The sequence below is a fragment of the Rhinoderma darwinii genome, chromosome 7 (assembly GCF_050947455.1).
Source record: "Rhinoderma darwinii isolate aRhiDar2 chromosome 7, aRhiDar2.hap1, whole genome shotgun sequence".
In the NCBI taxonomy this organism is placed as follows: Eukaryota; Metazoa; Chordata; class Amphibia; order Anura; family Rhinodermatidae; genus Rhinoderma; species Rhinoderma darwinii.
Genome location: NC_134693.1, coordinates 66,374,790 through 66,389,808, shown reverse-complemented (window position 1 = coordinate 66,389,808; position 15,019 = coordinate 66,374,790). Strand labels below are relative to the sequence as shown.

At 45.6% G+C, this 15,019-nt stretch overlaps 1 protein-coding gene across 3 annotated transcripts in view; it reads left to right on the top strand.

Annotated features, from left to right (window-relative positions):
* The window catches only part of FIRRM (FIGNL1 interacting regulator of recombination and mitosis), a 171,052-nt gene that overhangs the window by 70,157 nt on the left and 85,876 nt on the right, over positions 1 to 15,019 (top strand). For all 3 annotated transcript variants that reach the window (XM_075833488.1, XM_075833489.1, XM_075833490.1), the window contains one exon: positions 67 to 151. In XM_075833488.1, coding sequence (XP_075689603.1) covers positions 67 to 151 — 85 coding nt within the window. The remainder of the gene's footprint in view (positions 1 to 66; positions 152 to 15,019) is intronic.

Here is a 15,019-nt window from a genome sequence, read left to right as displayed (position 1 = left end):
TGCTGCTCCCCATTATTGCTTGTTTTGGTAACATTTTTAATATATTCATATTTTTTTTCTTTGCAGTGATACATACCTTTTTAGATATTTGTACAGTTGTCTCTAAAATGGATCATGCCCTGCATGCAAACACATGGAAATTTATCATCAAGTGAGTAATCCGAATCTCATCCTTCGTTGCCTAAAATCATTGGTTTACAGCAGGTGTTGCAGTTTGGTTCACAGTTGTTACCAGTATGTTTCTCTCTTTTCAAAGGAATGTGTCATCTGAAAAAATGTTGGTGATTTTATTTATAAAAAAAATTCTATGTCATTATCTGTATTAAAAAAAAAATCCCTACATTTTACAATTTTCACTCAGGCCACTAAGCTTCACAATGAACTGGCACGTCCTGTTCTGTTGAAATCACTTCTCAGCAGTCATCTCATTATCACATTCAGAATTACAATGAAAGGTAAAACCTCTATATAAATAATATGGGATCCACCATAGACAACAGTGGATGGACACCGTTCCCCCTCCTTTCCCTTCTTGCACAACGACCTCTGAATCGGTCACCGAGCCTGCCTAGAAAACTCTGTCCTAGAAGTAAATGGGTCCTCTCCTACTCCGACTCCTATGGCCCATGTGGTAGTATATCTCTCAATGCTGTCAATCGCAACCGCCGCATTTAAGTGGTTGGCAGAGGGAGGCGGCTCCCTCTGTACCCCTCCCCCACGAGCATTTGCGGGGTGCCGATGGTTGCTGTGGCATCCAGGAAGCTAAAGTTCTTAAGAGATGTACGGCACTTCGATAAAAGATGGTGCTCAAGTAGGGTTTCACTCCTTAGTAATATAATGTAAGAACTTGGCACTCAGGTTTATGGCGAAGTAAATATATATTTTTTATTATGCAATCCACTCATATAGGAACGTTTTCGGCCAAATTAGGCCTTCATCAGATAATTCAATACAGAACAGAAAAAAAATAATGGTATACAACATCATTTTTATGTCACATAATATGCAAAAGAAATTCACACCAAAAATCTGTGTTATCCAAAGATTATGCAGACATAAGAGATAAGTGAGTACAAGTAGAACATCACCATAGATAATGATGTAAATCATATGTAATGTATATTAATGTATTAATTGTGACATATGTCCACTAAGTCCAGTCAAATAGCCAGAGGATTCCAAAGAATACGCTAGTTCTATCACAAGATCCAGGAAACCTAGCAACGGCCTCCTGGTTGGCCATGTACGGAAGCCTATTAGGTCCTGCCCTGGACCTAATCGGACAACTGTCAGTTGTCAGTTGAAAAATGACAGTTGCAATACACTATTGTACAGGAGAACAGAAGATCAGGTCTCCAAGTCCCCAAGTAAGGCCTCATGCACACGAACGTATTTTTTTCCTCTCGTAAATACGGGTGCTTTGTCACACGTGTTCGACCCGTAAATACGGGTCCGGTATCACCAGTATTCCACCCGTATTTACGGACCCGTTTTCTCTGCACTAATAGAGAGAAGGGGCTGCCAATCAGTGCTGGAAAGAGAAGGGGCAGCCCTTTCGGGCAAAGTTTCTGCAGCGATTGTAAGTAAAAGAAGTTCATACGTACCATTGTCTTGGTGACGCATCCCTCTTTTGACATCCAGTCTGACCTCCCTGGATGACGCGGCAGTCCATGTGACTGCTGCAGCCTGTGATTGGCTGCAGCGGTCACATGGGATGAAACGTCATCCCGGGAGGCCGGACTGGAGGAAGAAGCAGGTAAGTTAACTTTTAATACTATTCACTCCAGCGGTAGTCACTGTCCCGGGTGCTGAAAGTGTTACTGCCGATCCGTTAACTCTTTCAGCACCCTGGACAATGACTATCCCCTGACGTCGCCAAGCAACGCCCCTGTAATTACGGGTGCACACACGTATTCACCCGTAATTACAGGTGCACCATAGACTTATATGGGCCTGCCCGTGCCGTTATTGCGGCCTGAAATAAGACATGTTCCATATTTTTCAACGGCAGGGGCACCTTCCCGTAAGTATCCCGGGTGTTTTTACGTTCGTGTGTATGAGGCCTAAGTGTAAAAAAAAATGTTTCGGAACGGCCTGAATTATAAAAATATCATGTTATAAATGTAATAAGCAATGACATTACTTCTTTTGGTCACCTTGTCTAAAAAAAAACGTAATAAAAAGTGATCAAAAAGTCGCAGATACCCACAAAAACTACAGTTCGTCACACAAAAAAACAAGCCCGCCCACAGCGATATCAACTGAAAAATAAAGTTATGGCTGTCAGAAAATGGCGACACTAAAACAGTTTTTTTTTTTTTTAAGAAAAGAGTCTTTTTATGGTAATAAAGCGTATAGAAACTATCAATTTGGTAACTTTATTCTGTGGGTCGATACGATTAAAGCGAACATGTTGTTTATACTGCACGGTGAACACTGTAAAAAAGAAGAAACAAAACCGTGCTAGAATTGCTGTTTTTTGGCTTCCTCGTCTCCAAAAAATGGAATAAACACTGATTTCAAAAAACAAAACATTGCGTTTACTCCAAAATGGAACCAATAAAAATAACCGCTCGTTTCACAAACACCAAGCCCTCACACAGCTCCGTCAACGGAAAAATAAAACGTTATGACTCTCGGAACGCAATGATGCTAAATAACGGTTCATATTTTTTAGGTCCAGTCGTTTTTCACTAAAAACTCCACATCATCATTTGCTAGACACCACAGGTGGACCCCGTAGATGCAGCGGAGATGTGGAAACTTTAGGGCCTTGTGGCTGCTTATAGGGCTAGTGAAGAAGTCAAAGATTAGGCAATACTGGAGCTCAGATATTTTGTACAATACCCAAAAAACCCGGCCTGTGCATAAAGGATTGGTTCAAAGCGTACGAGGGATGTCACGATACCAGAATTTGGACTTCGATACCGATACTTCATTTAGTATTGCGATTTCGATACCAATTTGATACTTTGCCAACAGTAATATAAAAAAAAAATTCTTCAATTTTCTGATGTGTGGCGCGTGGTGTGATTATGAATTTAACCAGTTAAGGACTAGGCTGTTTTACAGCTAAATGACAAGAGCAAATTTCACAATTTTGCTATGCGCTTCTTTAGATGACTATAACTCAGCAGGTGAATAAAGTTCATCTTTGAATTTTACACTCTTTTTAAAGGACAGATAGGGCTTTGTTTTAGTGGCATTTGTCAGTATATATCATTTTTATTTTTTTCTCTAAAGTGGGCAAAATTGGAAAAAAATTCAAGAATTTAGCAATTGCGCCAGTTTATGCTAGCATTTTTCACACACGGTATGGACCACGGACAAAATTAATCTCCTTTCACATTCTTCCACTTCTCCCGTGCATGGGGATACCAAATATGTGTGCTTTATTCACTGTGCGGACATGTGCCAGGGCTTGGCATAAAAGGAGGCTTTTTGGCCTTTTCGGTCCAGGAATTTTGCATTTGATTTTAGAGCCGCATACTGTTTTCTGGGGGGCCTAATGCTGCTGAAACATTAGAATCACCCCATAAATGACTTCATTCGCACAAGTAGACCCCACAAGGTTTCCTTCAAGGGGTTTATCATATTTTTAGCAAGTCCAGTTTTCTTCTGAAAGTTTCTTGAATAAGATGGATCAAAATAAAATTAGCAATTTTTTAGCAAATGCGTCAGTTTATACCAGCATTTTTCACACACGGCATAGACCACGGCCAAAATTCATCTCCTTTCACATTCTTCCACTTCTCCTGAGCATGGGGATACCAAATATGTGTGTCTTATTTATCACCTAGAGAAGTAGGAGGGCGGACGATAGAAGAAGCTTATTTCACAAATCGCTTTTTTTCAAAGCTGGTTTTACAAAACTCAACAGAGTTTCTAGAACACTTCCAAAATATCTGCTCTTGAAGCAGAAATCCCAAAATATTCATCTAGGGGTATAATGGGAATTTATTTTTTGGGGTTTTCTAAAATAAGAAATTGCAGGTTTATGCAAATGGAGCTCTCCAGCAGATGAACTTTAGAGAATATGCAAACATGACATCCACCCCCCACCCACCCATTCCCTCCCTCACCCTTGGAGTAAAATCAGGGGAAAAATAAAAACGTAATGTAGGGCAAATATATTTTCAACGAATTAACTAAAATCTAATAATTCAGAACAGTGTGGTATTTTTTAAAACATGGCTCAATGCACAGGCCTGGTTGTGAGGGACATGAGGGACAGAAATATCGGGAATCTTTGCGGTGCCCGTCTTTTCTGCAGACGCGGCACTTTTTCTGGGGGTTGCTTCTGGTTGGTGTTGGGGGAATCCGACTGATGAAGTGTCTTTCAGTCAGTCGCGTGACATCCTCAGACTGGGGGCATTCTCGGGTGTCCTGAACATCAAAAATGAGGCCTTCAATAATTTTTTCCTGGAAATCCAGGTATGTGTCTCTGCCTCTGTTTTTTTTGTAGAGCACAAATGAGTTGTGGATTGCCACCTGTAACAAATAAATGGCCACTTTTTTGTACCAGGTTTTAGTTTTGCGTTTTACTAAATAAGGCTGTAAAACCTGGTCGCTTAAATCCACCCCCCCCCCCCATGTACTTGTTATATTCGGACACGCTCACTGGTTTGTGCTTGTCCGATGTTTCCCCCCTTTCCCTCACTGCCACTGTTCCTGCGGTATGAATCGTGCTTAGCACATACACATCTTTGCGATCCCTGAACTTGACCGCCAGCAATTCTTCAGATGCATAAGCACAGGAGTCCCCCCTTTACCATGCGCTTCCCCACTAATTGCTGTGGAAAACCAATTCTGTTTTTGCGCATGGTACCACATGCCCCAGTCCTTGCAGCATGCAAATGCCTAAACAGGGGCACACTGGAATAAAAATTATCACAGTACAGGTGGTACCCCTTGTGAAGCAGAGGCTGCATGATCTCCCACACGATCTTACTGCTGGTGGAAAGATCAGGGGGGCATCCAGGAACATTTATTGTGCGGTCCCGCCCTTCATAAATCCTGAAGGGGGGGCGTGGCCAGCAGTCGATGGCGCCACTCGCATAAGCTGAGAGCTCCGCGCCCTGCCACGCAGATCCAGCAGCCTACAGCGGGGAAAGGTGCCTCATATGGGGAAAAAAAGACCCCAAGGGTCTAGACTCACCCCTGCAGCACAGCACCAGGTCGCCGCCGCTCCACCAACGATCGACGGCTACTTTCTTCGGCGGCAAGCCACGCCGCTCCCTCAGCCGCAGCCATCTTGGACAGCCTCGTGTCAGAAGGAAGGGGAGATGTCCGAGCAGGGAGAGGAGACAGTGCCCCACGTACAGGGTAAGCTGAATAGCCGGATGGCTAAAGTTCACCCTCCCAGCTCCCCTAAGCTGTCCTCCACCTCGTCCTGTGAACAGCAGGGAAGGGGGTCCCCTATCCCAGGAGCAATGGAGGCCAGGCCACGAGGAGCATCAGCTCAATCAGAGGCCCCAGTACACCTGCTTGAACCACCAATGTCACAGCCCTCAGCACAAATGGCCCTACAGATTTGGCCTGCACCTAAACCTCAACGGCCCACGATCCAGCAGCCGGGGAGGAGAGACGATCTGGGGGATACACCATCTTTGACCCCCTATGCCCAGGCCCCTGTATATGCCTCAGATTCTGACCTGGAGGATTCAGCCTCACTTCCTTCAGATGTGCCCCCTATGTGGAGGGAATGTTTCTCACAGTTGCCCACTAAAGAGGACTTTAAGAGTATGATACAAGAAGTGAAGGCAGCTTTTCGTTCAGAATTGGCGGGGGTGTCGCAGCATATACAGCAGATTGCCACGAGGGTGGAGGCTCTAGAAGATGACCACGATGCCACTAGGCGCCATGTCTCTGTGATACAGTCTTCAGTGTCCTCCCAGCTGGCGTCCATTAGAGATATGCAACTGCATCTAGAGGATTTGGATAACAGAGGTCGCCGTCATAATATAAGGATAAGGGGCATACCGGAGCCCTCGGGGTCTGAAGATCTTCCCATCGTGTTAGAGACTATCTTTAACGACCTTTTGGGTGCACCCCCGTCTAATCGGATACCGCTTGACAGAGCGCATAGAGCACTGAAACCAAAATCCATTACATCTCAGCCCAGAGATATCATCTGCTGTGTCCAGGATTTCCGCACTAAGGAGGACATTATGCTTAAAGCCCGTCAGCGTAAAGACCTGGAGTATGCCGGTGTGCCGATTCAGTTATTCCCGGATCTCTCCTGGATTACGTTACAGAAAAGACGTCTGCTTCGTCCGCTTCTCGCAGCCCTACGGGACCACAATATTAATTATCGATGGGGGTTTCCGTTCTCCCTTACAGCCCGAAGAGATGGTGTTTCTGCAACCCTGAGGTACCCAGGGGATTTGCCTCATTTCTGTGACTCCCTTGGTATACCAACGCCCAAGATGCAAAATTGGGAGACTCCTTTGCCGCCTTCGTCTCCACCTCCAGTCTGGCAGTCGGTCCGAAATAAGCGGAGGACCTCTCCAAGACGACAGTCTAACCGAAGTTCACCAAGACCTGATTTGAATTGATGGACGCTGCGCAGATACACGGCACCTCCGTAATATATGTGAAGGAGCCTGGTCACCCATACCAGCTGCTCCCTTCGCCAGTTGCACTATCCTAGGCTAAAAATGCATTTAGGATTATATTTCTGATTTTATGTTGCTTCTCTTTAATTCGTTAACGTAAATTGTGGCAGGGCGCGATTGCCCGGGATACACTTGGCTCTTTCACCCCCTTTTTGTTTTTGTTTTTTCTCGGCCTGTACGTATTTATACGTACTTTTGTACTAGGTTCCTCGACTGTTGAGACCCGACCTCCTTTTTTGATAGGGGTAATTTGTTTTGCAGTTCTCCCTCTGTTTTTAGAGAGAGTTGCAAAGGGTAATATTGTATTACCAGTTTTCTTTTGCTTTAATATCACCCGCCCCAGGGTATAGTATTCTTCCTGGTAGTATTTTCTGAGTGTGTTTGAAATTCATTGATCTCATGCATTTCTCTTTGTTCTCACTGCAGATATGTGTATTGTCTCCCTGGTACGTCTTTACCCCAGTGTCTTTCCCTCCCCTCCTACTTTCATCCGAAATAACACCTGAGACGACAGTGAATCCTCCAAGAACCTCCAAGGTAGAAGGACGCCGTAGAACACTGCTTGCTTTGAAACCGACATGGGACTGGCCCCGACATAACTGTGAGCTGTATACATCCGCACTTTCCACATCCTTCTTTGCTCTTTCATACATCTTTGACCATGGTTAAATTTGTCACACTTAATGTCAAGGGTCTCAACTCCAATGTGAAGAGACGCTTGCTTCTCAGGGAGTTGAAATCGCTTGGAGCGGAAGTCGCTTTTCTGCAGGAAACACACTTAGATTCATCCGGAACTTTCCAATTTGCCCGAGGGGCGTATCCTGCTGTGTACTCTGCCTCGTCAGGTCGCAAAAGGGAGGGGGTGGCCATTTTGATAGCAGCTTCCTGCCCCATACAAGTTCACACCTCACATCTAGATCCGAAAGGCAGATATGTTATAATAGAGGGGACTTTGTTTGGACAGCCCATTGTTTTATGTAACGTTTACTCTCCTAATACCGCACAGATTCCATTCCTACGTAGACTCCTTTCTAAACTCCAGAAGCTTCCTAGGGGGGCATGGCTGGTGGGAGGAGATTTTAATGTCCCGTTCTCCACGTCCATGGATAGGGTCTCTCTTACACACGCTACTCCGACGCCCACCCTTACAGGACTTTCTACACGTTTTAGGCAACTAATTAGAGAGCACCAGCTCTATGATTTGTGGCGAGTGGATCACCCAGGTGATAGGTCCTATACCTTCTTCTCCCATACGCACAGCACTCATACACGCTTAGATTACTTTTTTGGTAATGTCCCTGCCCTCCGTGCGCTCCAGGGGGCGAATATAGACCCCATCTCTTGGTCAGATCACGCACCAGTTTCTGTGTCCCTGCAGATAGGGAAACCAAATACGAGAGTATGTCATTGGCGCTTAAACAAAACTTTGATTAAGTCCCCTGCTCTTAGGGACAGCCTGGCCGGACATATGCGGGAATTTTATGCACTTAATGAGGGATCGGTTCCTTCAGTATCCACTCTTTGGGAGGCGCATAAGGCGGTGATGAGAGGGCAATGCATAGTAATGGGAGCTAGATTGAAAAGAGACTCTCGGGCCAAGCGGGTGGCTCTCCATCGGACAATTACTAAGTTGGAGAGAGAAATGGGGATTAAACCGGCGGTCCCGACACTACGGAAATTGATAGAGGCTAGAGCACAACTCAAGGACTTAGCTATGAAGGGGGTAGAAAAGTCATTACTATACACAAAAAGGAAATATTACGACAAAGGTAATAAGGCGCACTCGCTTCTGGCCAGACTATTGCGGGATCAGGCGACTGTTCGTACTCCACAGGCGGTTCGGGATAAGGCGGGCATACTCCAGCATCACCCAGACACGATAGCCACACTTTTTCATGACTATTATAAATCCTTATACCACCTGCCAAATACCTTACCACCTGATCCGGCTCGTCGGAGGGAAACGCTGCAAGCATATCTCTCTTCCTGTGCTCTCCCTAAACTGAAAGATGAGGAGCTTTCATCCCTGAATGCCCCGATCTCTGCGGAGGAATTGTTTGATATATTGAAGGACCTCCCTAGTGGTAAGGCCCCTGGACCAGATGGCTTTACATATGGGTATTATAAGACCTTTGCAGAGATCTTGGTTCCACGGATGGCTTCCTTATTTAATGAATTCCTACAGGGTTCTCCCATCCCTCAAACATTCCTGCATTCTCATATCACGCTGATCCCTAAACCGGGTAAAGACCACGCAGAGTGCTCCAATTACAGACCCATAGCCCTTCTGAATTCGGATCTAAAAATTTTCACCCGTCTTCTAGCTAATAGACTCAATGTTTGGCTCCCTTCTTTGATTCACAAAGACCAAGTGGGCTTTGTGCCTCTTAGGCAAGGAGGAGACAACACACGAAGGGCCCTTGACCTCATTGATGCCCTCCAAAAGCAAAAGGAATCGGCGATCCTTCTTAGTCTAGATGCAGAGAAGGCGTTTGACCGCTTGGGATGGCCATTTATGTTCGAAACTCTAAATTCATTTGGGATTTCGGGCCCTTATTTGACAGCACTGCGTGGTCTCTACTCCAAACCGACAGCGGCAATTAAACTCCCACACTCCACCTCCCCTCCGTTTCAAATCTGGAATGGTACACGTCAGACGTGTCCCCTATCCCCACTTTTATTTGTGCTATGCATAGAACCTTTAGCAGCTCAAATACGGAAATCCAAGGATATAGCGGGGGTCCAGATACAAGATAAAGAGTTTAAGGTTTCCCTGTTTGCAGATGACGTCCTCTTGACTATCACTAAACCTCATACCTCCCTCCCTAACCTTACTACAGTTCTCCGTAGGTATGGGAGGCTGTCAGGATATAAAACTAATACATCTAAAACGGAAGCGCTCCCTCTTAATGTCCCACACCAGGAGCTCCAGCTACTCAAACACAACTACACCTACAACTGGAAGGAAACCTCTCTGACTTACTTAGGAGTTCAACTCACTCCCTCCTATACGTCGGTTTACAAGGCTAATTTCCCCTCTCTGTTTGTAGAGCTACGTCAGCTAATGGCCAGGTGGGATCCTCTTCCCATGTCATTTTTTGGGCGCATAGCAGCGGTCAAAATTACCTTGCTCCCTAAATTACTGTACTACTTTGAGACTTTGCCGGTAGCAGTACCTATGAAGGAATTGCGGGCCATGCAGTCTTCTATCCTCAGGTTCATATGGCATTCCGGCAGACATCGAATTCCGAAATCAGTTTTATTATCGGGTCGATCTGCGGGTGGGCTATCGGTCCCTGATGTGGTGAAGTACTACTGGGCGGCACACCTCCGTCGCATACCCAGCTGGGTGTCTTTAAGGGCATACAATAAATGGACCGAAATAGAGAAGCTATGGATGGCCCCGGTCCACCCAAACTCCCTGTTATGGGGTGACCCACTGGTAATGCCGACTGCATCTTTATTGGGTCCCATGAGATTTCAAAGGGAGGTGTGGGAAACCTGTAAAAACCGCTTCCATTTGGCATCGGGTTGCCCGCCCTTGACTTCGGTACTCTACACTCCCACTATTCCGGGGGGCACTACCTCCCGAATAGTCCGATTGTGGACGGGAATTGAGGTATTTCACCTGGCTGATATGGTTGATCCCCACACGCAAGAGCTTCACCCGTTTTCATACTTTCAAAAACATCATAATATTCCCTCCGCTGCGTTCTTTCACTATCTTCAGGTTAGACATTACATGCAGCAAACTTTTAGATCCACGCGGGTTACTGCACCTACAAGCTTCGAAAGGTTATGTCGGTATGCTACCACCACTAGGGGGCTTATCTCAGCCATTTATGCATTATTGCTATCCCCGGAGGGTTCCCCTCCGCCTGGGCATAGATACATGTTGAAGTGGGAGGCCTTACTGAATAAATCCATCCCGCTCTCATTGTGGCAGATTATTTGGTCGCAAGCAGCTAAAACCTCCATCTGCACTGCATATAAGGAAAACCAATATAAAATCCTTATGTTTTGGTACCACACCCCTGCCTTTCTGCATAGCTTCAATCCGGGTATTCCGTCGGAATGCTGGCGTTGTAGAGGTCAGAGAGGAGATCTGTTCCATATTTTCTGGAGCTGTTCACTGGTACAACAGTATTGGTTGGAAGTTAAGAACTTGTCATTGGCGGTGTTGCAGCAGGATATTCCCTTAGATCCTCTTCATTACCTCCTAAATGTTCCCCCTAGGTCTTTGGGGAAATCACCAGCTCGACTCTTTCGACACTTTCTCACAGCTGCTAAGACGTTGATAGCGTGGAAATGGAGACAGACAACCCCTCCCTCCCACATCGACTTAGTAACTAGAATTAGGGAAATACGTACAATGGAGCATATGACGGCCTCTATTGACAATGAACTGGACAGGTTCAAAGTGGTGTGGGACCAGTGGGACAAGTATTGGATACAGGGAACTCAAGATTAGGTGGTAGGTGGAGCTCCGACTATCCCCCCCCCCTCACCCCCTTAAACCCCTGTGTTTTTTCCCAGATGTTTTGTCTGTCTATTGAAAGTTACTGTCTTACTATGTGAATTGCATGGCCCTTCATGCTGCTCTAAGTTATATGTATATTTTTGAAAAATTTTCAAGAAAAACACAGTTGAAACCATAAATCCTGAAGGCGGTGGTATATCCTGACCCGCTTTCACACAATTTGTAGAGCTTAACGCCATATCTTGCCCTTTTTGAAGGTAGATATTGGCGAAAGCTAAGTCTGCCATGAAAGTTGAGGAGGGATTCGTCCACACTTACATTCTGCTCAGGGGTGTAGAGTTGCAGAAATAAATTATTCAGGGAATTTATTAGCGGTCTTATTTTGAACAACCGATCCCGGTTTGCATCGGTACTTGGGGGGGCCTGTGCGTTGTCATTGAAGTGGAGGAACCTCATTATTGTCTCATAACGAGACCTGGGCATTACTGCAGAATATACTGGGGTGGCTTGGGCGGGTCTTGTTGACCAGTAAGACCTAATGGAGGGCTTTTTGACAATACCCATATTTAGGGTGAGCCCCAATTTTTTTTTTAATTCCAGCAAATTGGTGGGCGTCCAATCTCTGGCATGGGTGGATGAAGGTTTCTGCCTTATATATTGAGTGGCATATAAATTTGTTTCGTGGACAATCTGATTTAGGATGTCGTCCGTTATAAATAAATGGAAGTAATCCATTTGGACAAAATTTGTATTGTCCACGGTTATGCCAGGAGTGGCAGTAAATCCGTGGATTCTAGGCCCAAAAGATGGGGCAGGTGCCCATACAAGAGCCTGGACTGAAGGGACCAGGCTGTCCCGTGCTACAGCGCTACTTGGCCCTGCGCTTTCAAGTTCTGCAGTTTCAACTGCATCAGGGACAATGTCCCCTGAAGATGAACCTGAAGTGACGCTGTCATCGTCACTACCTAAAACAGGTTCCATCTCGGACGCCATCTCTGATGCGGTCTCCGACTCAGACCACAGCATGGCGTATGCCTCCTCGGCGCTAAACAACTTCCTCGCCATAACGTAACTAACACTAACTAAACAAATTGTTGTTTTTTTTTTGTTTTTTTTTATATAAAACACACAAACTAACTGCTATATATATCTACACTACCGCTAACAAAAAATTAACCGCTATTGCTATATATATTATATATATATGTGGATATATATATAATTATATACTCCCTACCTGCCTATTCTAATAGAATAAAAGATAGAAAGGCTGATATATAGAAAAAAAGATAGATGGATAGATAGATTGTATAGATAGATAGAAATCTATCTATACAGAGAATGTTTTAGAGTGTAACTGTATTTTTTGTGTAAAACTGTAACTATAATCTTCTGGCAGCAATTCTCCCGAGTCTCTTCTTCTCCTCAAACTGAAACAATGTTTGAGGAGAAGAAAAGAGGCAGGAGATTTACTGCCAGAAAAGTCAAAATAAAACAAATGTGGTCGCTGTGATAGGTTTTCACAGCGACCACATGTTCAGGGACCATCAGATTGGTCCCTGATACTCTGCCCAGTGCCCAGAGCTGTTGGTAACAGCGTGGGCACAGGGCTGTGTGCACGCGATCGCGTGCACACTGTTTTCTATGCAGAAATGCATGTGATCGCTGTGATTGGTTGTCACAGCGATCACATGTTCAGGGGCCAAAAGATTGACCCCTGACATTCTGCCCAGTGCCCATGGCTGTTAGCAACAGCCAGGGCACAGAGCTGTGTGCACGCGATCGCGCGTGCACAGTCTCTGAAGTGCCGCCGTAAATAGTCTATACGGCGGACTTTAGAGACCCTGACCGCTGGCCGTATATTTACGGCCAGCGGTCGGGAACCTGTTAACCTCCACGTGCCTCACATTAATAATCCTAACAACAAGAAATATGGTAGGACAGCCCTGGGGTCCTTCAATGGACCCTGGGCTTTCTGCCCATATATGGTATGTCCCTCAGTCGCGTCACAGGAATTCCTTGTGACGCTATCCAAGGGCCATCCCCCCTTCTCATTTTCCCCTGAATGCTGCAGTCCGCTTTGATCGCAGCATTCACGGGAATAACAGCGGAGATGAGAGGCTTCTCTGATCTCCGCCAGTGGGGCTGCGGCTGTGTAATACACCCGTTGCCCTGCTCCTGACAGGAAGTGCGTGCGCGGTCAGCATGAGATGCGGCCGGCGCTGCACTAATGAGCGGCGGTTCAGGCACTGAGGACAGAACATAGGAGTATTTTGCAGAGCTCCCGTCATGTTCTGTCTTCGGTGCCACCGCTCATTGGTGCAGCGCCGGCCGCATCGCATCATCCTGAGTCCGCGCACTTTTTATCAGGACTCCGGAGCGGGGCAATGGCTGTATTACACAGCTGCAGCCCCACTCCCATACATTCAAGTGTTACAATTCTGAGCTGTGCGGCCGCACAGCTAAGTATCGAAATACATGAAATAACGTTATCGAACCGTTTGGGGATGCACTGTATCGAAACAGTATCGAAGTTTCGATGCATCGTGCATCCCTAAAGCGTACCACACCAATCCATGGGTTATTCATTCACCCCATTATTAAATCATCCTATTATGCCCCGACGTACTCCGCCCAGCTTACATATACCCTGACGTACTCCGCCTAGCTTACATATACCCTGACGTACTCCGCCCAGCTTACATATACCCTGACGTACTCCGCCCATCTTACATATGCTCTCACATTATAAGCTGAAATAACAGTAAAACCCAAAACAAAACTGCTACCAAGCAAAATCTGCGCTCCAAGAGCCAAATAGCGGTGGTTCTGAGCATGGCAGGCTGTCCAAACAGCAGTTTATGACAACCTATGGAATATTACTGTACTCTGAGGAACCCGAATAACAATTTATGGGGTGTGTCTCCAGTGGTACAAGCTGGGTGTCACGAAGGGTCTGTGGACCCACTGGGCCGTACCGCCTTGGCGGTAGGGCAGCTGGCCAACAGGGTGCAGGGCAATGTCTATAGTTTGTATAGAGGGTACCTGTGGCAGCACGGACAGTAGCTTGGCAGAAACTAGGCAGCAGGTGACATGCGAGCGTAGGCAGTCAAGCGTGGTATCCAGCACGGCAATGGCAAGCACGGCACAGCACGGCAATAGCAAGCACGGGATATAGGAGCAGGAAAATATGCGCTTAAAAAGCCAAATGGTGCTCCTTCCCTTCTGAGCACTGCCGTGTGCCCAGACAGCAGTTTATGACCACGTATGGGGTATTTCCTTACCCTGAAGAAGTTGCATTACAAACGTTGGGGTGCTTTTTATCCTTTATATGTTAGCCTTTTAAGCTAAAGCTACTTCTTATTGCAAAAAATATTTTTTCATTTTCACTGCCCAATTCTAATAAAATCATAGAGACACCTGTGGGGTCAAAATGCTCACTACAGCCCTAGATGAATTGCTTGTGGGTGTAGTTTAGAAAATGGGGTATTTTTTTAATTTTTTTTCGTGTTGCCTTTGTTTTGGCACCACAAGAGCTCTTCTAACCTGACATGGTGCCTAAAATATATTCTAGAAAAAAAAAAAAAGACCCCAACGTCGACTAGGTGCTCTTTTGCTTCTGAGGTCTGTGTTTTAGTCCATTAGCACACTAGGGCCACGTGGGATATTTCGAAAAACCGCAGAATCTGGGCAATAAATATTGAGTTGCATTCCTCGGATAAAACCATCTGTGGTGCAAATTTTTTTTATTACAAATGAATTTCGGCTTAAAGGGTTGAGAAACAGTTTTTTGAATGCTGTTTTGAATATTTTGATGAGTGCAGTTTTTAAAATGGGGTGATTTATGGGGACTTTCTAATTTAGAAGGCCCTCAAAGCCACTTCAGATCTGAAATGGTCCCTGAAAAAATAGCCTTTAGAAG